The 24,897-nt window shown below is 43.8% G+C and overlaps 1 protein-coding gene across 4 annotated transcripts in view; it reads right to left on the minus strand.

The window, feature by feature from the left end:
* Positions 1–934: 934 nt before the first annotated feature.
* Positions 935–24,897, minus strand: part of HOMER3 (homer scaffold protein 3) — a 54,060-nt gene continuing 30,097 nt past the window's right edge. For 2 of the 4 annotated variants that reach the window (XM_034422602.3, XM_034422604.3), the window contains 4 exons: positions 22,366–22,522; positions 12,964–13,071; positions 4,530–4,610; positions 935–3,172 (listed from right to left, as the gene is read on the minus strand). In XM_034422602.3, the coding sequence (XP_034278493.1) occupies positions 2,984–3,172; positions 4,530–4,610; positions 12,964–13,071; positions 22,366–22,522 (535 nt within the window). In that variant the 3' untranslated portion in view covers positions 935–2,983. The remainder of the gene's footprint in view (positions 3,173–4,529; positions 4,611–12,963; positions 13,072–22,365; positions 22,523–24,897) is intronic. The other 2 variants (XM_034422603.3, XM_087877085.1) reach the window with 1 other exon arrangement.

Here is a 24,897-nt window from a genome sequence, read left to right on the forward strand (position 1 = left end):
ATAGGAAGGCAACAACATGAGGGATTCTACGTCCAGCCTTTGATGATAAATCCATTATTCAACCTGCCAACGTTTGCAGATTTCACTGGGAATCACTTAATTTCTCTCTCTCTCAATATATAATCAGATTCCAAATGAAAAGTCTTAGTTAGTTGATTTAGTAAGATTACAAACAAATGTATCAGGGGTTCTAAATTTTTTTACTACCGGTTCTGTGGGTGTGGCTTATTTTGTGGGCGTGGCTTGATGGTCATGTGACAATTATTTAGAATCGGTTCGGTGACATCATATCGTCACCGCTACCGGCTCGGCGGAACTGGGCCAAACTGGGAGGAACCGACCACTGAAATGTATCAGTGATGAAATCTGAACCGGTTTACTATTGGTTCGCTGGCACAGTGTGCACCACGCACCAAATGCAAGGTTACTTGCATTTATACTTACGTGGTGGTAAGTATAACAGCGTGTGAGGGGCAGGTGATCAGCTGTGGCGTGCAATCTGGGCATGTGGGGGGGGGCAGGGATTTTTGCTATCGGTTCTCTGAACCACCTGTCGCCATTGCTACCGGATCGGGCAATCTGGTCCGAACCGGGAGCATTTCACCCCTGAAATGTACATATAGTACATTAGATATTAACTAGAATCTCCAGTGTTAGAAGTAACGTACCTTATTACTGATTGCAAGGGACAAACTGACTGTCCCATCTCATCCTTATAAACTGTTCAGCCAAACACTGGAAACCGATGCTGGGTGCAACGGGCAGGACAGATCCAATGAGATTCTTCTTATGTTCTCGCTCTTACGTTAAAAATCAAAAGTGCTAGAATCTTACAATGGAAAGTTAAATTTAGAACAAAGCTTGTCAGCCTTCCCCGCGGGATTTCACTTTGCCTGTTGAAACCGTGAAGAAATTCAAGAGAGTCACACAAAGGTTTTGTCCATACAAATCACTTCTTGGGTTATTGTTCCAACCATATAGCACTAAACCGAAGTGAGAGAAAATATCAATAAAAATTTTTTCACTAACACCGTTATTAACCATGTTATCAAACTGCAAACAGTACCCAAATGAACAGAAGAACCTTATCGCAACTAAGCTCAGAGACTTGGGTTCTTGAGAAGGGGGGGGAGAGAAATTGAGAGGGGGGGGGAGACAGCAGGGTGAGATTTGAATTTTCTTCTCTTTTCAGATCACATCTCTGGAATCAATGCTCAGCCTGTTCCAAGGGATCTTTTAACAAGCTGCTGCTGCAGCTGCTGCTACCTTTCCAGAAGCATGCTGGATTCTCAAAGGCCCTTTATGTCTCATGCTCAGATGTAGACCGTTTGCCGTGGCTAACCCAGTCATCTCCTTCCCTGGCCAGCTGCCTGCCTTTTATGTGCCACTAGGACACAATCTGGGATGCATGTCAGGTCAATAGCCATTCTTAGCTCTGGCTCAGTTGCTGCCAAAGAAGCTGGAGGCTGCTTCCCATCCCGTTGTCTTGCTTTTGGGAGTGAAAAAGGAAAAAAAGGACTAACTCGTGGTGCCATGAAGTTGGTGACAATAGAGCATAGATTCACCACGCCCCTTTCTGCCTCATTTTCCATCCCCAGAGGGTTGCAAGGCCTGAAAATACAAATTTATGGCAGACATGGGAGTGCTATAGAGTAGGGATCTCCAACCTTGGCAACTTTAAGACTTGTGGACTTCAACTCCCAGAGTTCCTCAGCCAGCTTTGCTGGCTGAGGAACTCTGGGAGTTGAAGTCCACAAGTCTTAAAGTTGCCAAGGTTGGAGACCCCTGCTATAGAGTGCACCTTCCTATGCGGTCTTTCTATAGAGTTCTAATTCAGAACAGGAAAAGATCAGTCGATTCCTAAGGAAGCTATAGTGGCTCACTGGAGAGAAAGACTTTAGCTCCAAACAAATCCAGGGCTGATCCCCTAAGATAATTCTCTGAGTGACATGACATGTTAGCTTCCTCTCTCAAGCCTCGCGCTTGGGCTAACAAAGACAAGGAAAGGGGAATTAAATCAAGGGACACCTTTCCGAACCAGGTACTCTCTAACTATGTTGGAATTCACCTCCCGTCTTTCCTGGCCACCATGGTGCCAGGTTGAAGGAAGCTAAGTAACAGGGGTGCATGCTAGAACTTGTGTTCCTACAAACTCCCACACTTTCCCCCATTTCTGGATCTGTTGCTTGGTGCTGAATTGCATTGCTTTGCCAGACAAAAAAGAAAGAAAGGTTTAGTCTATCCTAATTCATCAGCGTTTGGCAGCTGTCCAACTGAGAAATGGTCCAGCTTGTACCTCCCCACTCCTAGGGATCACCTTTTTCTCTTCACACCCTCCCACTCTTGCCTTTCTTTTTTTTTCCAGTTTTTTTTTCAGCGGAATATCATAGTTTGCAGATTTGCTAAAAAATATTCAGTGCTGATTTTGAGATTAAAAACAAACAGCCCTCCCCACAATACATATAATAAAAGAAGAAGAGAAAAGAAGAATCGTCCTTTCTCAAGATTTCTTCCCAAAATGGATTCTCTAGGAGTGCTTGACTGCAAAGCTTGACGGAAGCGTTGAGTCATCTATAAAAAGCAGTCTTGCTAAAAACACAACACCAGGGTTACAGGGAACAATAGGGGGATTTTGACTCGGCCATCGGTTCCTTAGGATGGCCGAGGGGAAGAGTGAAAAGTTCTCTATCAAAAACTACCGGGGTGGAAAAAACCCATCGTACTGCCTCAGGATAGGCAAAAAACACATCACGGTTTATAGAAATGGAAGCATCTGAAAGGAAAATAAGGCTGGAGAAATTGGCTTGGAGGTCCCTCTCCAGCCGCTACCTCCTCTAGACTCGCTTCTCCCAAGATGTCCAGAGAGGAGAAAGGATGCGACCACTGGACAAGTCAAGCAAGTCTTCACTTCATCTCCATGCTGATCGCCCGAGCACACCAAGCCAGGGTTAAAGGAGGGTTGGTTCTTCTTCCGTTTCCTGCTTTAGTTGCTCTCCACAAGTTTAGCCAAGTCTTGTCTGAGCTCACTCAGCTCGAAGATTTTCATGTCCATGATCTCTGCCAATTTGGCTACCTCCTGGTACATCTTCTCCCGTTCAGAAAGGGTCTCCGAGAGAGACTGTTCGGCCAAATGCAAGCGTCGCTCCAGCTCTGTGTTCTGTCTCTCTAGGTCCTACGGAAAGAAAAAGGAAGAGTCCAATATTTGATTGGAAATCAAATATTCATGAGCTTGGAAAGGCCTGGCTTGGGCACTCTTTGAAAAGGAACCTGAGCTTCTTAGGCAGACTTCCCCCCCCGGGCATCTCCTATATAAAAGGATTTCTGCTACAGTAGAAGTGAGAAAAGTTTTCCCTGTGGGAACCCATGCAAAGTTGTGGGTACTGGTCATTCTGGGCTACAGGCATCTGATCTGGCATAAGGCAGCTTCAAATATTCATAAGCTATGATTCAGACAAATAACGTAAACCAGAAGGTAGAGAGAAAAGTCTATGGAGATTCTCAGTCATCCAGGTCATGGTTGTCCCAAAGGTGCTTTTTCCAAGAGGCAACTGGACTTTCTGGTTTTTCTTTGAAAACGTTTCACTTTTCATCCAAGAAGCTTCTTCAGCTCTGACTGGATGGTGGGGAATGGAAGGATTTATATTCCTTGCAGACAGCTGGTCATCTGCATCCTTTTAGCAAGTCGTTGGGAGATTTATCTGTGTCCTCCGGGTCACCAGAATAGTGCAGATAGATGATGTCATATCCCTCACCCTCTGTTGATAGAGGGCTGTTTCAATTTTGACATAGATGGCCTCTTTGACCCCTCCCCTTTCAAACCAGCAATCCTCTCTGTCCAAAATGTGGACTTTGCTGTCTTCAAAAGAGTGGCATTTGTCTTTTAAATGCAGATGGAGGGATTGCTGAATCTACTCCTGATGGTTTTGTTCTCCTATGTTGTGCCATGCGTTTATGAAGTGGTTGTTTTGTTTCCCCAATGTACAGATCTGCACATGGCTCACTGCATCGTATTGCATATACCACGTTGCTCAGTATGTGTCTGGATGTTTTATCCTTGGGGTGGACAAGCTAATGCAGAAGCTTGTCCACCCGAAGGATAAAACACCCAGACACAAACTGAGCAACGTGGTTTATGCACATTATCTACAACACAGTAGACCCCGATGACACAGATAAACCTCCAATAATAAGAGAGCCTTAACAACTCTCTAAAAGAATGCAAATGACCAGCTGTCTGCAAGAAGTATAAATCTTTCCATTCCCCACCATCCAGTCAGACCTGAAGAAGCTTCTTGGATGAGAAGTGAAACATCTTCAAAGGAAAACCAGAAAGTCCAGTTGCCTCTTGAAAAAGCACCTTTGGGTTGACAGGAAAGAAAACCAGGAAGAAACAAAGAAATGAATCACATCAGAATTGTTCACAACCCAAGCTGCTTGGTGGCAAAGAAACCACCCCATACAGGTATTTTGCCATGTCCTCCCTTGGACTTTTTCCATAACCATTTCTCACCCTCCATTGTCTTTGTTACCTGCACCTTTTGACGGGTTTCCTCATATTCATCATCTGGTTGCTGCTGCAGCCCCTTTTGGTTTCTCAGCTGTTGAAGCTCCTGAATCATAAGTAGGCAGGGAGAATGTCATGAAAGAAAACAGAGAAGCTATGTTAAAACAAAATTGAGCGTGAAAAATGTAATTCATACTTCCACAATTTATTTTTGGAAACAGGGCAGATTAAATTTTTCAGATGAAATGGAACATTTTTTTGGACGATCATCTCCAAATCATGGCTGCTCCCTTCAGTTCTTGGCACTGATGATCAGGTACAGAGCTTGCAAACAGAGAGGGAGGCAGGAAAAAAATCCTGCTCAATAGAAGATTCACATAATACAGGTAATGGGGTCTTTTCGTGGTCTAGGTGTTGTGGGAACCTTCTAATCCAGTCAAGGCGTGAGGTGCAGTTTTAACCTCAGAGTATTTTGTTCAAAGGAAACAGATGCCATAAACTGGGAAGACGAGCTACATTTACAAATATCTGTATCTTCTCAAAAATCCTAACGAATTAAGCTGGCAATCATGAGAGCATTAAGGGAAGATTCCCTGGGCATGGAATACGAACTGCATCAGTCACTCTTGCAGATGACCTGTGGCAGGACTTGGATGGAGTGATATGTTCTTTTGCAATAGTGGCAAATACCTGAGTCTTCGGAGAGGGGCGGCATATGGGGAGGAACAGGCTCCGATTCAACTCCTTCAAGACTGAGTGGCTGTGGTTGCCGGCGTCCCGATATAGTCAGCTGGTGCCATCGCTGACTACTGGGGGTGAGACATTAGCCCCCACGGAGAGGGCGCGTAACTTGGGTGTCCTCCTGGATGCACGGCTGTCTTTAGAAGAGCATATGACGGCCGTGGCCAGGGGGGCTTTCTATCAGGTTCGCCTGATACGCCAGTTGCACCCCTTTCTGGATCGGGACTCCTTATGCACGGTCACTCATGCCCTCGTCACTTCCCGCCTGGACTACTGCAATGTTCTCTACATGGGGCTCCCCTTGAGGAGCACTCGGAGGCTCCAACTGGTGCAGAATGTGGCCGCACGGGTACTTATGGGGGCGACATGGTGCTCCCACGTGACATCTCTCCTGCATTGGCTTCCAGTGGTCTTCCGGGTGCGCTTCAAGGTATTGGTTCTCATCTTCAAAGCGCTCCATGGCTTAGGGCCTGGTTATTTACGAGACGACCTTCTGCCACCGATAACCTCCCACCGGCCAATACGCTCCCACAGAGAGGGCCTCCTCAGGGTGCTGTCGGTCAGGCAATGTCGGCTGGCGACCCCCCGGGGAAGAGCCTTCTCTGTGGGGGCACCCACCCTCTGGAATGAGCTACCCCCAGGGATATGACTGATCCCGGACCTCCGGACCTTCCGCTGGGCTCTGAAGACTTTTTTATTTCAGCAAGCCGGGCTGGGTTAAAAAAATTTTAATTGGTGAATTTTATGGGTAAGGGGTTTTTAAATTGGGGGAAGCCTAAGATAAATTTAATTTTGTTTTATAGTATTTTAATGTTTATATTGCATGTTATTTAATTCTGGCTGTTCACCGCCCCGAGTCCTTCGGGAGAGGGGGCAGTATAAAAATTTAAAAAATAAATAAATAAAAATAAATAAAAATATAAATTGAATTAATTAAATTAAATTAAATTAAATTATCTATAGTTCGGGTGTAGGATGAGGGTGAAGGTTTGTTCTCCGAGCTTGTGGGTTGGTTTCCGAACGCTTCGTTACCAGGCTGGGTAACATCTTCAGCGGAGTTTAGGGGATGTCGGTGTTCTTCTGTTTATAAGGGCTTCAGGTGTGGGTGTGTCAAGGGAGGGTCTTGTGGTGGGTCAGGTGTGAATCATCAGCGAGAGTCTTGTGATAGGGAGGTTACATCAGGTCAGGGTCATGGAGAGGTGAACTGCTGGTGGTGGTGGTGGGAGTTACGTGGGTCAGTTGAGGGTCGGTGCCATCTCTGGTTGGCTGTGTGGTTGATTTGGATTCTGAGAGGTTCATAGGCGGGTTGTAGGTCCATGTGTCTGTTGATGGAATTGACCTACAACCCGTCTACGAGCCCCTCAGAATCCAAATGCCCAAAGCTCTGTCAGCAACACTAGGTAAATCAAGTCCAGAAAAAGACCAGAACTAACGGTATACTTTTTTCAGATTTGCTATAAGAACAGAATCTTGCAAATCTGATTGTGCTATACATCCCTGCCTTCTTATAATACAGCGGCGCAGGGAAGTCTCTGCCTGAATATTCTGAAGACGAACTTGTTTATGATGACTTTAAAAAACATTTTAGCCATCCTTGCCTATGTAATGGTTCTTGCATACTTCTTGTCAAGGTCACCTCCCTTACTCTCTACAGGCTCACCTTCTCTCCCCATTAGTTTAAAGTTTACATGAAACTGCTGGCTGGGGAATTCTGGGAGTTGAAGTCCACAAGTCTTGAAGTTGTTAAGGTTGGAGACCCCTGCAGTAGAGGACCCAGCAGTCAAAAAACACACTTCAGGCTAGCATTTAGTACAGTAACGTAGTAATGAAAGCCTTGGCAAAAACATTCAGATGGTCGGTCTGTCTGTCTGTCTGTCTGTCTGTCTGTCTGCCTGCCTGCCTGCCTGTCTGCCTATCTATCTATCTATCTATCTATCTATCTATCTATCTATCTATCCATCTATCCATCCATCCATCCATCCATCCATCCATCCATCCATCATCTATCTATCTATCTATCTATCTATCTATCTATCTATCCATCCATCCATCCATCCATCATCTATCTATCTATCTATCTATCTATCTATCTATCTATCTATCTATCTATCTATCATATTTATTGGCTCCCAATCTTACCATAGGGTAACTCTGGGCAGCTTACAATATTAAAATATAAAACTATAGAACTATATAAGTAAAACACTACAAAAACATAAAAATACAAAATTCAATAGCTTAAAGATGGGGAGAGAGGTGTAGGATGAGTGGGGGGGGGGAGTGGGACCTGATATTAATCTATCAGCCACTTCCAACATGAAGCCTCTCCTTTGGTGCCCCAAGGCAACTGGCAGAGCCAGGTCTTTAGGCTCTTATGGAAGATCAGGAGGGCTGGTGCTGACCTCGCTCGGGGGGAGGTGTTCCAGAGGGCAGGCATTAATGGCAGAGAAGGCCCTTCTCCTGGACCCTGCCAGCTGGAATTCTCTGGCCAATGGGGTCTGCAGCATGCCTCCTCTACTGTCATGGGTGGGACAGGTCAATCCAGTGGTGAAATCCAAATTTTTTTACTTCTGGTTCTGTGGACGTGGCTTGGCGGGCGTGGCATGGCATGGCAGGCGTGGCTTGGCGGGCGTGCCAGGGAAAGGATATTGCAAAATCCCCATTCTCTCCCCACTCTGGGGCCAGCCAGAGGTGGTATTTGCCGGTTCTCCGAACTGCTCAAAATTTCCACTACCGGTTCTCCAGAACCTGTCAGAACCTGCTTGATTTCACCCCTGGGTCAATCCCATACAAAATCAGAATCGTGCAGGCAATGATTTCCACCTACAGAAGTGAAAGTTGGATTTTGAAGACGCAGGATAGAAAGAGAGCTGATGCTTTTGAACTTTGATTCGGAGAAGACTCCTAAGAATAATACGGATAGTCAAGAAAGCTAACAAATAGATCATAGAACAAATCAATCCACACTCTTTTCACTCCAGGCACAAATGACCACACATTATCATATTTTGTGAAGACACAGCTCTATAGAAAACTCCACAATGCTGGGAAAAGTGGGGGGGGGAAGGGGGGGAAATAGCAGCAAGATGGATGGGCTTCATTACAACAGCGGAGTACACTCTGCCGGAAAACCTGATGGAGCAATTAGAAAACAGATTATCCTAGGGAAAAAAAATATATATCAGCTGTTCACTAGCAGTTGACACTGATGTAATGGAACATAATCATAATCAAACTGCTTAGGGTAATTTGATTGCAGCTAGGTAGAAATGTTCCCCAAAATAATTGTTGTTGACTCAATTAGCATGATTAAGTGATGCAAGATCTAGCGGGAGGGTCTGGAGTAATGGTGAACCAGGTTAAGAATTTGGGGTGAATACTGCCACATTGTCCAATTCTACATGCTGGTGAATTGTGGAGGTAGGCAACGTGGATTTAAGTTTTCAAAAGCTGTGTGTTTCTGGTTTTTTTTTTTTCCCCTTTGCAAATTGCGAGTTGGATCCTATTCTCGTCTCTTCCTGCTTTTTTAGCTTTGTTGTCTCCCTTAGAGGCAACTGCAGTCATTGTGCATGAATGGAGCGCTCCTTATTCTTGTGTGGCCCCCCTGAGCGTTTCCTGTCCCTGTCTGAGTCTCTTCTCCATCTGGGCTCATTGAAGGCCCGGTAAGCAGGGGAAGTCGCTGGAGGCAAGGGGTTATCGGGCTCTGTTTCTGAATAGCAGAAAGAGGATTCGCGCGCTTCAGAATCAGTCATGCTATAGCAAGGCATCAATAATGCATCAGTAATGCCATTACTAGCTAGGCCGCTCGTTTTGCTCGCTGTGTGCGAGGAGAAGGCGCACCTCTGTCACGCAGGCTCCCGTTTGTATCTGCGGGTGCACAAGGTGTATTTATTTATTTATTTATTTATTTGATTTGATTTCTATACTGCCCTACTCCCGAAGGACTCAGGGCGGTGCACAGCCAAACAATAAAACACATACATACAAAATTTAAAAGTAGAATAAAATCAAATTAAATAACTTTGGCCCCGACAAATTTAAAACCCCAAACTTTTTAAAACCAATTTTAAAATTGAATGTATAAAATACTAAAAGATGTTTAAAAATTAAAAATCTTTTATAAAAGAGGGAGAAAGTTAGGCCAGGCCCGCCTGGTGAAATAGTAAGGTCTTTAAAGCACGGCGGAAGGTGCGCAGATCCGGGATCCTCCATATCTCTGGGGGGAGCTGGTTCCAGATAGTAGGTGCCCCCACAGAAAAGGCTCTCCCCCTGGGGGCCGCCAGTCGGCATTGTTTGGCCGACGGCACCCGGAGGAGCCCCTCTCTATGTAGCATTTGGCAAAAGGATCCTAAGAGACGCAATTGTCATTTCTGTTTACATTTCGGGGGATTCCCCCTTCTCCTTTCAAGGTAGGCACTCGTGGGATTCTATGGTTGTGTCTTCCTCATAGTAGTGTCAGTTCTCTGGTCTTAGTGCAATTTGGGCACAAAATCATCCAATTCAGCTTTATCTAAACCAGGGCAGGCAGCTCAGGCAGTTATTATCCATCCTCTGCTCCTTTTTTTTGCAGTTATTAAAGTCATGAAATTTGTCAAGTTACGAGAGTAAAATTGGGGGAGTGTTGTTTTTTTAAAAAAGGAATATTGTATGAACAAATACAGGCAGAGGTTCACATGTGTTCTAAGACACCTCAGGCATACTTCAGGCGACTCATCATCTCTCCTGCACAATTCCAGGAAAAGGAAGGTTGGCAATGCCACCCCCCCCAGCGCAATCACCTTGGATATTAGATCAATGCAAATTCTAATTACTGCAGTAAAGGACAGAAAAGGAAGCCAGCATCGGTGTCCCCTGAAATTCTGTTTCCTCTACACGTTTAATCGGATCACCTGCTAGCCCAGTCAAATCTCCTTGCCAGGAGTTCTGGCAGCACCGTCACATAAATCAAAGTGACAATTAGGGTAATGCAGACGCTCCGTCCATTTTTCTCCAGGAAATACCTGGAGGGTTCTGCGAGTCCTTTGCAACCGAAGAGCAAGTAGCTTCACTCTAATTGACTCCATTAACCCAAAATTGTGAATTCAAAGGCTCTGGTCAATGAACACGTTACGTGACCTGGGTTTGTGCTCTTCTAGGCTGGTTCATGGTAGCTATTTATTTAATGTTATTTGTACAGCTGCCCATCTCACATTTGTGACTCTTTTAACTCACATAGTTAAAAAGAACCAAATAACAATAAACAAAATGCAGGAAAAGAGTAAAAACGCAATGCAGGTAGTCCTCGACTTACGAACACAACTGAGCCCAAAATTTCTGTTTATGTTAAGTGAGACATTTGTTAAGTGAATTTTGCTCCATTTTACGACTTTTCCTGCCTCGGTTGTTAAGTGAATCAGTTAGCACCCCGGTTATTAAGTGAATCCGGTTTCCTCATTGACTGCTTGTCAGAAGGTCACAAAAGGAGATCACATGATCTCTGACCCAGCAGCGATCAAAAATATGAACCAGTTGCCAAGTGGTTGAATTTTGATCACATGACCATGGGGACGCGGGGAAAATCATAACTGTGAAAAAATGGCCGTTAAGTCCCTTTTCCCAGTGCCGTTGGAACTTTGAACGGTCACTTAAATAAACTGTGGTAAGTAAGACGACGACTACCTGTAATCCCGAAAGCCAAATAATAAAAAACAGCTAATTAAAAGCAAAATTAAAATCGAAAAGCATAAAAAGCAGGCAAGTCGTGCATCAATCCGTTTAACCCTCTTGCAGACTCCAAACTGTCAGATAATAATAATAATAATAATAATAATAATAATTTTATTTCTATACCGCCCTTCTCCCGAAGGACGCAGGGCGGTGTACAGCCAATTTAAAAACACAAGACACAACAATAATTAAAAATTAAAATAATTAAATAGATTTGGCCGATTTAAAACCCCAAAAATTAAAATACCCCAATTTAAAATTATTATATTGACAGCCCTGCCTGGCGGAACAACAGGGTCTTCAGTGCGCAGCGGAACACCCGGAGGTCGGAGATCTTACGTATTTCCGGGGGCAGTTCATTCCACAGGGCTGGGGCTCCCACAGAGAAGGCCCTCCCCCTGGGTGTCGCCAGCCTTCATAACTTGTTCTAACCAATCCCCAGGTTGGTTGACAAAATCATGTTTTTAGAACCTTTCAAAGGGCAAGCAGGCGTGAGTCCAATCTAACCTTCCGGGGGGGACGGGATGGGGTGGGGATCATGTTCTAAAGGGCAGGTGCTGTGGCAGAAAAGTCACTCCCTCCTGCATCCCGTCAGATGACCAATGCTTAACCAATGGGACCCACAGCACGCCCTTTCCGGTGGACCTGATGGGATGGGTAGACGTACAGAGGCAGACCCACAAATAACGCACCTCCATGCCCTGTATACCTTTGTAAGTTATTACCAGCACTTTTGAATTTAACCCTGAAACAGACTGGCAAACACAGCACAGCCCAAGTAACTTTTTTTTCAATCTGCAAATAGAGTGTTACTACTATTCTAATCTTGCAGAATGAGATGCAGAGAATTGAGGGGTCCTTGGTGCTCTCTGAGCTTGCTTGTTTTTCTTGAAGACCTTTCATTACCCTAACTACCGTATTTTTCAGAGTATAAGACGCACCTTTTTTTCCCCTTAAAAGGGGGGTGAAAATTTAGGTGCGTCTTATACACCGAATGTAACCCCGTCCACCCACTGGCCCCCACCCTTTGGTCTCTGCCTCCCAGCAGTTACCTTCTTGCAGCAAGCAGCAAGAAGAAACAGCCCATTTCAGCTTCAGCACAGCCTAATTAGTCTCAGCCTCCTGAGTCTCAGCTGTTTTGTGGGGGCCTCTGCTGCTTGCTGCAAGGAGGTAAATTGCTGGGAGCAGATTTTTCTTTTCTTGTGCTAATCAAGCTATGCTGAAAGCGAAAATGAAAGTAAAGCAGGCTGTTTGCTGTTTGCTGTTTGCTGCAAGGAGGCAAAATTGCAGGGAGGCAGAGGCAGATTTCTTTTTCTTGTTTTCCTCACCAAAAAAGGTAGGTGCGTCTTATAGTCCGGTGCGTCTTATACTCCGAAAAATACGGTAGGTAACATCATCAGTGCCAGTGATGATAGCACAGATGATACGATCTAACCGGGTAATGAAATGTCTGCAAGAAAAACAAGCAAGGCCAGAGAGAAGCAAAGACCCCTCACGTCAACCGTCAGCTACAAATATTCCCCTTTATTAGTATACACAGAAGTACTCGGACTGTGGTGGTGCAGTGGTTAGAATGCAGGACTGCAGGACTACTTCTGCCGACTGCCGGCTACCTGCAATTTGGCAGTTCGATCCTGACCGGCTCAAGGTTGACTCGGCCTTCCATTCTTCCACGGTTGGTAAAATGAGGACCCAGATTGTTGGGGGTAATAGGCTGTATTAGAGAGAGGGCTGTAAAGAACTGTGAAGCGGTATATAAGTCTAAGTGCTATTGCTATAAGCTTTTTACTAGCACTGATGATGGTACCTAGTTTGCAAGAAAACAAGCAAGATCAGAGAGCACCAAGGACCCCCTCATGTCAACCCTGAGCTACAAATATTCTCCTTTATCAGAGAATTACTTATGTAAAACCACCCACAGATTCTCTCTTCTTGTTCTTAATTGTGGGCTTCTGAATTTATAAGCTCTGCTCGAGATTGGCAGCTCAGAGACCTGGGATGCAGCTACTGACCTCATCTTTGGCCTTCACCAACTGTTCCAGGTCTTCTAAAGCTGGGCAGGTCTCTTTCCTGACATCGCTTGAGGAATTGTGTTCTCTCTGGGCTTCCAGCTCTGCCACCTATGGGAAATTGGAGAGAAGGAGAACGGAGGTGATTACTTAGAATGGTGTCAGCAGAATTGTTGAAAAGTGATGGGCTATCAAATAATCATGACCATCAGCTTGAGTCTGAATAACACATGGATTTGTGATGAACTGGGAACAATCTTTATGACAAAAAGAGCAGAAAATGAATTGTCTTCTAGCCACAAACCTGAAATAGTTCAAGATATAGATACTAAGTGGTAATACCCTCATCTATGTCCAATGCTCTGTTTAAGTGGAGGAAAGGGCCTCAATCTTCATAATCTTTTATTTGCTTATTTTGCTCTACTGTGACAATCCATCCACTTTCCATATCTGAGTTACTGTAATAGAATGTTTGTTTTGAATAGGAGGACTGTAAAATTTCTGGAGTTTTCTATCTCTTAGAAATTTTAGATAGTTAGCAAAGTGACTGATAAGATTCTTTCTCAAGCTACTGATTACTCAGTCCTTTTCCCTGAATGCTACAACCTTAAGCCCAGTCAAACCCATACAGCCCTTTTCTAACGTAATATAATGCATGGGTTTGTTTTTTTTTTTAATTTGATTTATATGCCGCCCTTCTCCGGAGACTCAGGGCGGCTTACAGTGCGCTAAGCAATAGCCTTCATACTTTTGTATATTTATACAAAGTCAGTTTATTGCCCCCACAAACTGAGTCCTCAATTTACCTACCGTATTTTCCGGCGTATAAGACGACTTTTTAACACATGAAAATCTTCTCAAAAGTCGGGGGTCGTTTTATACGCCGGGTGTAGTTCTCCTGTAACCAGGCAGACCAGCCCGAAAGGCTCTGACGAGCCTTAAATGGCTCTGGCGATCCCAGCTGAGTTCCCTGCAACTCAGCTGGGATCGCCAGAAACCACGTAAAAGGGAAAAAGTTTTTTACCTTTTACTCTGAGGATCCCAGCTCTGACGATCCCAGCTGAGTTCCCTGCAACTCAGCTGGGATCGCCAGAACCATGGCTCTGACGGTCCCAGTTCTGACGGTCGATCCCATCCCAGCTGAGTTCCCTGCAACTCAGCTGGGATGGCCAGAGCCATGTAAAAGGGAAAAAGTTTTCCCCCTCCAGCTTGCTTACCTCAGGTGCTAGTCGCAATGCTTGCCTTGCTTTGCTTGCCTGAATCTATTCAGGCAAGCAAGCAACTTCCTGCCTGCAATCAAGCAAGGAGTTAGTTGTGGACTTCAACTCCCAGAATTCCTCAGCCAGCAAAGCAAAGCTGGCTGAGGAATTCTGGGAGTTGAAGTCTACAAGTCTTAAAGTTGCCAAAGTTGGAGACCCCTGTTCTATTGGGTAAGTTTTTTTCCCCTTTGGGAGCTTTAAAAAAAATAGTCAATTGGGGTTTTTTTAGTTGTTCTTTTTTAGACCTAGCCATTTAAAGTTTAGGAAGTTTTAAATTTAGCTTTCATATAAAAATAAAAATAAAATAAAATAAAATAATATTTGTGCAGCTTTCTGAGATTTAGTGTGTTTCTGTAGTGTTTCACTCCAACTACACAAACACACAAAATCTCACAAAGCTGTATGTGGAATTTTGTGTGTGTAAAGTGTGAAAGTTGGTTTTTTGGACTTTTTGTGGCTGTGTGAGGTTCCTGCTTGTTGCAGGGGCCATTTTGGGTCTAGCACAGCTGCTTTTACATTGTGGGTGAGCCAGTTGTGTTGTGTTGTGTGTGTTTAGAGTGTGAAAGTTTTTTGGGGGGGCTTTTTGTGGCTGTGTGAGGTTCCTGCTTGTTACAGGGGCCATTTTGGGTCTAGCACAGCTGCTTTTACATTGTAGGTGAGCCAGTTGATGTTTTTTAATTTTTATTTGGTGTACATTGGAAGAGGGGCAGTCTTATATGGCGAGTATAGCCCAAACCCTATATTTTAACAGGAAAAGTGGGGGTCGTCTTATACGCCCAGTCGTCTTATACGCCGGAAAATACGGTACCTTAGAAAGGATGGAAGGCTGAGTCAACCTTGAGCCTGGCAAGATTCGAACTTACTTTTTAATTGCAGACAGCTGGTGTTAAATTACAGTGCCTTGTCTGCAGAGCTATCCAGGCTCCTTGTTGAAAAATTACTGTGGATAAGGCCCTTTAATTTGCACCCAGAGCCCTCCCAGTCAATCCCTATATCCAGACCAGAGTAAGCATACATGTGGCATAGCTAGCAAAATATGATGCTTCATCAGGGGTGAAATCCAACAGGTTCTGGAGAACCGGTAGCAGAAATTTTGAGCCGTTTGGAGAACCAGCAAATATCACCTCTGGCTGGCCCCAGAGTGGGGTGGGAATGGAGATTTTGCAATATCTTTCCCCCAGGAGTGGGGAGGGAATGGGGATTTTGCAGTATCCTTCCCCTGCCACACTCACCAGGCCACGCCCACCAAGCCACACCCACAAAACCGGTAGTAAAAAAAATTGGATTTCACCACTGTGCTTGATGCTTATTTATTAAAATCAGCAAACATCCAAAGGGCAAAAAAGAGGAAGAGAGGAAAGCATGAAATGTACATAATATATAATTCATGTATCTCTCTACATGCCGTATGTGTACCTATCAAAAGGCAGGGACTTTCCAGAACTACTGGAACAATACTCTGTGTAATGAGCACGGACAGTCCCAAAGAGAATAGCCCTTAGTTATTCAGCTTCTATGTACCTAACAGCAGCAGAAAACAGAAGGAAAATAGTAGACCCGATGATTCCTCCCATATTCCGCACCATTGAAGAAACAATTTGGTGAGCAGGAATGATGCATCCAACAATTCAGATAGGAAACTTACTGGGAAATGTACAATTATTTCTGCCCAAAATTTAGCCTATTCTCCTGACATGTGCTTCGCCTTTTCTGTACCCTTTCATTTCTTTCAAGTGCAATCACCGCTATTTCTTCTCAATCTCTCTGATACACACACACACAAACAAACAAACTCAAATGCAAACATATGCTTTATCAGCTTTTTTAAAGCCAGAAACCTCTCTATTCATTCACAGAATTGCTCTTATATATCAAACCCGACACTTCGTAGCCGCTAAAAGAAGGGCATTCACTGAAGGTAAGGCATCCGCTTTGCATGCTAAAATTCAATGCTCTCAGCATTTCCAGCTTCTAGGACAAAAAGGGTTTGCTTTAGAACATGGAAATACCTGCCACTTAGATAGAAAGTCACTGACTGCTACTTGTGGATGGGCATGTTACTGGAAGAATGAAGCAGTTCGTAAGATGGAAGGCAGTCCACCCATCTTAAAGCATGCTGGCTGGGGAATTCTGGGAGTTGAAGTGTGCCTTTCTTAACATTGCTAATGGCGAGAAACATTCTGATTCCACAGGCTTGTCCTATACCCGAAATTTGTGTTTTCCTATACATAAAATCAAAATCAGTATTGCAATTTTCTATATGCAATTCCTGATAGCTTCTAAGGCCGTTGATCCTCCTGGTTCCTAGAAAGAATCAAGGCGAGATCCAACCTAGGAGAAATTTCCTGACAGTTAGAACAATTAACCAGTGGAACTGCTTGCCTCCAGAAGTTTTGGGTGATCCGACACTGGAGGTTTTCAAGAAGAGATTGGACAACCATTTCATGGTTCATGGCATGGCATGGGCCCGGGGTACTTGCAGGAGCACCTACTGCCAGCCTCTCACCGACCAGTGCGCTCGCATAGGGCAGCCCTCCTCTGGGTGCCGACGGCCAGACAATATCGGCTGATGCGCCCAGGATGAGGGCGTTCTCTGTGAGCGCGCCAACCTTCTGGAATGGTTTACCCACCGGGCTCCGCACGGCTCCCGACCTCCGCTCCTTCCGCAGGGACCTAAAGACGTGGCTTTTTAAACAAATCGCCTGACCTGTTTTTAGTTTTGGTTTTAATATGGGTTTTAATTGTTGGTTTTTTTAATTAATCTAAATTAATTTATTTTTACTGCTCTACGGTTTTAATCCTTTGTGAGCCGCCCCGAGTCCTTCGGGAGAAGGGCGGCATATAAATTTGACCAAATAAATAAATAAATAAATAAACCATTTGTCTAGGTCTCCTGCTTGAGCAGGGGGTTGGATTAGATGATCTCCAAGGTCCCTTCCAAGTCTATTCTTCTATCTAATATCTAAATCCACTATACACAAAATCTTAAGATAAGAAAGCAAATGCTAGTCTGATGCTTTTTATTTAAGTAAAGTAAGTGACCTTATATAACTCTTTCTCCCTTTTCTTTCCATTCTTTCATGCAAAAAGCCTACACACTATGCCTGAAGGAGCTCAACAAAATCAGAGACCCAGCTGTTATATACTGCTAACTCAAATCTGCAAGACCCAAGGAAGGGTGATTGCTTAAATGCTTGCAAAATTATTAAAGGTAGCCAGGCTTCCTCCTGTTCAAGGCACGGCTATGCAAACAGCAGTGAAAACAGAGGCCACATAGAAGGAAGATTAATTTTGGGAACGGGCTCAGTGAATTGGGGTGCAGAACTTGATACAGATTTGTTTTTTTTAATTTGATTTATATGCCGCCCTTCTCCGGAGACTCAGAGCAGCTTACAATGTGCTAAGCAATAGCCTTCATCCTTTTGTATATTTATACAAGTCAGCTTATTGCCCCCACAACTGGGTCCTCAATTTACCTACCTTAGAAAGGATGGAAGGCTGAGTCAACCTTGAGCCTTGGAGAGATTCGAACCTGCAGTAATTGCAGGCAGCTGGTCTTAATAACAGGGTGCTTTAGACCACTGTACTACCAAGGCTCTTGGTAAGATGCACTAGTAAAAATAATGGAGAAAAGAAAAATCCCTGATGTCTTCCTGATATAAATGTAGAATTACAAATTTAGAAGAAGACAAGAGAGTGCTTGAAATATTCCCCTTCTGATGGATGTAAATATAAGCTTCAGGCAGTAAGAACAATCTTACTAAATCAGATCTTAAAAGATTTGAGTTCAGCATTCCATACCTTGACAATCTTGTTTTTAAAAATGTACGTTAGCTAGAATTTCTCTGAACGCATCTGTGAGACACCAAGTTGGAGAAAGCCGTGGTTAGGTCGGGCTTGAGAACTATGCTTTTCTGTTGGGAAATTGTTGAGTAATGGAGTGATCTTTCCCACTCGGAGGCTCAGCTCCCATGATAGTTTTAACTTGGTTAGTGAAGGAACAGGGATAGAGTGTTGTGAGAGCAACAAAAAGTCAAATGAATCCAAGATTAAACTTGGCCCAAAGGGGGCTTAGCTAACTGATCTTTGTCAGTCATGTTTTGAAAACATGTAAATATTCTAGACCAGTGAGGGCTAACCTTTTTGCTGTCGCATACCAAAAGCGGGGGTCGCGTGGGGGGTCGCGCGCTTGTGTGCCCACACCCATAATTTAATGTGCTCCACCACCCCTGCGCATGCACTAGTGACCCCCCCATGCTCCCCTTGTTTTTCACACACAATGGCCCGGTGGGCCCGGTAGGCCCGTTTTTCGCCCTCCCCAGGCTCCAGAGGCTTTCTAGGAGTGAAAACGGCGTTCCCCACCCCCCTGAAGGCCCTCTGGAGGCCGGAAACGGCCCGTTTGCCAACTTCCGGTGTGCCCGGAAGGCCCGAGAATCAGTTGGCCTGTGCGCTCATGTGCGCTGCAGCTGAGCTAGGGCAATGCTCGCATGCCCACTGATATGGCTCCGCGTGCCACCTGTGGCACGCATGCCATAGGTTCGCCATCACGGTTCTAGACATTCCATCTGTCTTGCTTCCTTATGCAGCCTGGCTGTGGCGGGAGCAACCACTGGCTGAGCTGCTGCTGGGGGCGCCGTGCCAGGTGTGCGTTGCCCCTTCCAGCGGCCTGCTTCCAGCAGGGATGGAGAGGACCTACCACTCCCTGTCCCGCGAAGACCAAAGAGCACCGGGCTGTTGGGTTGGATGAGAGGGAGCCATCCCGCTTCCTGACTCTTTGCTGCTTCAAAGGGTTCTTGACTGGAGGTGCCACACACATCTCACACTTCCCGTCCCAACCCTGAGGCCACCACCCACACCACCCAGCCACTGGGAGGCTTGTTTAAGCATCCCCCTCAACCAAACACCCAGGGATAATCGACCTTCAGTGAATTGCCCAGGTGAAGAGAGCAAGGCAGGAACACTGGCCAGCCATTGCTGGGGAAAGAGTGCTGGCGCTGGACCTACCAAGCAAAACGCCGGTAGTAAATTGGCTGTGATGGGAGGGGGCTGTGGAGAAGTGGGCACGAAAATGTGACCAGTGCCAATTGTCTCAGACCCCTGTCAGAGAACTCACTGGTAAGGCCTAGCAATTAGAATACACCTTCAGAATATTGGATTATTAGGAGGAAGATGAATCAAAGTGAAATTAATTTGAGTGCTGGAAAGCACCCAAAAGTGCAGGGAAGGTGGGGCTACCTTTGTGGGGACTGTTGATCCGTTAAGCGTTATTTTTTCCTATGTTCATCTTATAGAAGAAGGCCAGTTTGATGTAGTGTTTAAAGTACCAGACTAGAAAGCAGGAGAGCATGATTTCTAGTCCTGCCTTAGCTACAAAGCCAGTTGGGTAATTTTGCTTTGCTTTGCTTTTTTTTTGCTTGCTTTTTCAAATTTATATGCCGCCCTTCTCCGGAGACTCAGGGCGGCTTACAATGCGTTAAGCAATAGCCTTCATACTTTTGTATATTTATACAAAGTCAGCTTATTGCCCCCACAATCTGAGTCCTCATTTTACCTACCTTAGAAAGGATGGAAGGCTGAGTCAGCCTTGAGCCTGGTGAGATTTGAACTTGCAGTAATTGCAGGCAGCTGATGTTAATAACAGTGCTTTAGTCCACTGTACTACAGTTTGTACTCTTGTAGTACAAACAAATTTTGTTTGTAATTTTGAGACACTCTCTCCCTCTGAGATCTAAGAAGGAGAAGGGGAAGCTATTTCTGAAAATGTTGCCAAGAAAATTGCAGGGACTTAACAACTGCAGGAGTCAATGCTGACTTTAAGGCACAAAAGCAAGCAAACACTCACATTTGTAAACACAAACTTTACAGAAATCTTCACTGCTCTTTTCCCCAAAAAGAAAAACATTTGTCCCAAGACAACATAAACATTGTCCGTGCAACTTGCCTCCTTTGGGGAAAGTGGGCACATACAATACGACTGAATCTACAACTTAATCCAGGTGATATTTTATTCATGCATAAATGCACCCTTGCATACCAGTAAAATGCCCACAAAAATATTACAACAAGAGTTCTTCTCTCACTGAAGGCAAAGACATTGTTGGGGGACGATATGCTGACTCTGTAAACTGCTTAGACTGAGCTGTAAAGCCATGTGAAGTGGCATAGAAGTCTAAGTGCTATGGCTATTAGTAAAGCAAAGGAAGATGGAAAATGAAAATGAATGGGAAGGTCAGAAAGAAATAATGAATGATACATGTGTGGCACTCTATTCAAGAATTCAGACAATTTTAAAAAAACGGAAACAGTGAAGTCTTATCAGTTCTGTTTTGGAATTATTGAATGTCCATGTAATTTGGAATCCCAAATTTTAGGAAGACACATTTGGAGGAGGAGGAGGAGGAGGAGGAGGAGGAGGAGGAGGAGGAGGAGGAGGAGTTGGAAACATTGCACACAATGCAAATGATGGCTTCGTTCATTGCCAAATCAGCCTGAATGGCAAAATACACTAAGCGAGGCCGGATTGATCTACAGATAAAATCTATTTCGTCACACACAGATTCTCAAGTGTAGCAAAGCTGCTGCAGTAGATAAAAATTGGGAATGAAGGTTAAAAGAAGGTCACCGTGGGCTCTGAGCCGCCTTTCTTAAAACTAACTTGTCACAGACTTTAGCAGCAATGTTTACTCAATAAGTAGGAAAAAGTCTCAGTTTGCCAGTGCTCAGCACTAGCCGGCTACAATTAAGCGGAACAAAGCAGGGATTTGGGGAAAATAATATGTGCAACCTCAGAAGTGCTTCCCCGTGGTACCCTTTCTTCACCAAGCCTTACAGGAAACCAAGGCTCCATCAGAATTTGGTGTGCGATCCCAAATCCAGACAGCAACACGCATACCGCACAGAGAAGCTAAACTGATTGTATTTATTAGAGAACGACTTCTCTCCCAACATTTCAACACAGGTAGCCTCAACTTACAACAGTTCATTCAGTGATCATTCAATGTTACAACGACACTGAAAAAAGTGATTTATGACTGCTTTTCACACTTATGACTGATTCAGCATCCCCATGGTCACATGATCAAAATTCAGACACTTGGCAAATGACTCATATTTATGACAGTTACAGTTGTGTCCCAGGGTCATGTGATCCCCTTTTGCGACCTTCTAACAAGCAAAGTTGAATGGGGTAGTCAGATTCACTTAATAATTGTGTTACTAACTTAACGATTACAGTGATTCACTTAACAATTGGGATAAACATGGTCGTAAAATGGGGCAAAGCTCCCTTAACAAATGTCTCACTTAGCAAGACAATTAGTTTGGGCTCCACTGAGATTGTAAGTCAAGGACTACCTGAATTAAATCTAGTTTATTTTCACCATGGAAAATGTACAACAGATGGAAAATTCTGTTTTTTACACACAATAATGAGTGAGAGCTGAAATTCTAAGAACTCAAATATGCACCTCATTCAATGCTTTTGTTAAAAAAAATCTTTCAGCAAATAGGTTTTTCTAGCTATTTTATGCCACCAATAAAAACAAAAACGTGGGAAAAAGAAAAGAATGCAATTTTGTTACAAGTATCCTAATTTTTTTAAAAAAAATCTTATAAGAAACAAAACAGTTTCAGGAGTTTAATCTATTTTATTTAGTTATTTCAAATGTCAATACTTCCCTTTTTATAAGCGAAAATAAAGTTTGAGAGTTTGGACGTTTTATTTTGTACGTGTGAATGTTAAGATAAAGGCCACTTGTTAAGTTAGTCCCACGGTTGTTAAGTGAATCTGGCTTCCCCATTGATTTTGCTTGTCATAAGGTTGCAAGAGGTGACACTGCAATCGTCATAAATATGAGTCAGTTGCCAAGCGTCTGAATTTTAAGCATGCAATCACGGGGATGCTGTAATGGTTGTAAATCTGAAAAATGGTCATAAGTCACTTTTTTCGGTGCTGCTGTAACTTCGAATGGTCACTAAACGAACTGTTGCAAGTCAAGGACTACCTGTATGGGCCTCAAAGGAATATGGTGGGGGAGAGAGGGCTTCCACCAGCCAGGATGAGAGGCCCTGTGGGATGAGGATGCCTTACTTCCCTATCCCTCCTCCAATGGAGAACCTTGAGTGAATCTCTTGGACCTCCACTCACTCGTTGGCGCAGTGCTTCCGTCTCCTCCTGATATGCTGCCAGCTGCTGCTTCCATTGTTCCACATTGGCATTAGCTTCATGCAAGGCGGCCACCAATTTGTTGTTATTGTCTTGCAGACTGAAAAATTCGGCTTCCCACTGGACTTCACAAACAGACCTAGGAAACACAGGGACAGGAAAAATACAAAGCATTCTAAGTATTTCACTTATGCTGTACCTTTCTATCTTTCTTCCAGCGGATGGCATACTTTCCGTTAATCTATTATTAATAAAAATAATATTTCTATATTATAAATATAATATATAAATATATTACTATTTATATAATATTTATATAAAATATTTAATAATCCACATAACAACAGCAGCACGTATAATTTTTGCACAAAATTGGAAGAGTAATGACATTCCAAGTGAAGAGAGAGTAATTAGTAAAATCATGGAATGTGCAGAAATGGACAGACTCACAAAGGAACTCCAAGATAAAGAGGAACATGAATATTATTTAGTATGGGATAAGTGGTTGCAAGATAGGAAAAGGAAAAAACAGGACTAGGAGGTAGCCAGTGGAACCCAAGATAGATATAGAAATACAAATTACTTAATGTAGGCCAATAGTGACTTTAAAAAGTTTAGACAAAATGTAAAAGACCCAATTAGGGAGGAGTCAAATATGCAAATGAGAATCATATAACAGACTACAGTTGTGAAAACTTTGATAAGATTATACCTGACTTCTCTTTTTGTTTACATGTTTTGTATGTCTTGTTATTACTTGCTTTGTTCTGTTTGTATCTTTAAATACCGCCTACTACCACCAATAGCCTCCCACCGGCCGGTACGCTCTCATAGAGAGGGACTCCTCCGGGTGCCGTCGGCCAAACAATGTCAACTGGCGGCCCCTAGGGGGAGAGCCTTCTCTGTGGGGGCACCTACTATCTGGAACGAGCTCCCCCCGGAGATACGGAGGATCCCGGATCTGTGCACCTTCCGCCACGCTCTTAAGACCTTTTTATCCCATCAGGCGGGCCTGGCCTAATCTTTTCTCTCTTTTTAATTATGTAAATTTTAATTGGTTTTTAAATGATTGGGGTTTTAATACGTTTGGGCCAAATTTGTTTAATTCGATTTTACCTTGTTTTTAAATTTTGTATCTATGTATTTTTACTGTTTTGGCTGTTCACCGCCCTGAGTCCTTCAGGAGTAGGGCGGTATATTAATTAATTAAATAAATAAATAAATAAATAAACAAACAAACAAACAACAAACAAAAATTTTTTAAAAATGAAGGATAGCAAAGTGGGTGGAGGATTTCTAACAAGGGCTTTGAGGGCAGGTATATTTGGAGATAGTTATCCTGAATTTCAAAGTAAAAGGACTTCAAAGGCAGCACGATAAACAGACTCTAAAAATACCCATACCCAATGAGCAATTAAGCAATTGTATTTGAATTAACTGCTGTTTCTCATATTGCTTTCAAGTTTCACTCAATCAATATGGTTGTCACCCACATGTCTAGGAGCCAAATAAAAACAATATTAAAATACAAGTATTATCAATTTAACACAGCATAAAATCTTGCCTTCTACTAAGAAAAAACTCTGGGGAACTGCAATAGAGCAACTCTGAAGACACACTGTTCCCCAGAGGGAAGCTAGTTTTTTTATTTTAAACTAATATTTACCTTTAGTGTTTAAAGGCATCAGCTGCCGCCACACAGCAAAAATTAACCGTGTGGCCGAGTTGCGTGGAAACAAGTTCACCATAGCCAGCTTTCAAATTATTGGTGTTGGTACTTCTAAATACATGCAATAGGCCCTCCCTTGTTAAGCACACTATGTTCTGTGTTAAAAGGAAAAAAAGAAAAAGAACCAGGTAATTCCCTTGTTGTGACATATCGGGATAGAGAAAAAAACAGGGTGGGGATCTATACCTGAGCTCTGAGTAAGGAAATGAATAAATTGCATCACAAAAAGTCTTGATTCAGTCGGGGGCGGGGGAGGCATGTTTTTGGAAAAACCTAATGAACAAATAAACCCAATCCAACGCCCTACTTTCCTTCCCAGGATTTTGATAACGGAGTGGAACTACAGAGCCTACGGGGAGAATATAACTGCAAAAAGAAAGAAAAAAGAAACAGGAGGAGAGCACCCTGATACTATAGCTAATTTGTCTGAATTACCACAATTCTAGAGGTCCCACCAGTTATGTCACATGTAGAACACAGAAACGGCTCAGCAGCTCACTGACTGCCACGATACTTTCTCCTGCATTCCAAGCTGCATTAAAGTTTCCTCCAAGTGAATTTGTTCCTCGATTTGGAGGATTCTAAAAGGTTTCGCTCATATTTTCAAAGCAGAAGCAATGAATCTAGAGCAGGGGTGTCAAATTCTATTTCATTGAGGGCCCCATCAGGGCTGTGGTTGACCTCGGGGGTGTGCGTGTGTGTGTGTGTGGCCGATTGGGTGGGCACGGCCAACTGGGTGGGCGTGGCCAACTTGACACCACTCCCCAAACTGCTGGCATGTTTCC

This window comes from Pantherophis guttatus, chromosome 1, assembly GCF_059756535.1.
Source record: "Pantherophis guttatus breed Tessera chromosome 1, ASM5975653v1, whole genome shotgun sequence".
Taxonomy (NCBI): domain Eukaryota; kingdom Metazoa; phylum Chordata; class Lepidosauria; order Squamata; family Colubridae; genus Pantherophis; species Pantherophis guttatus.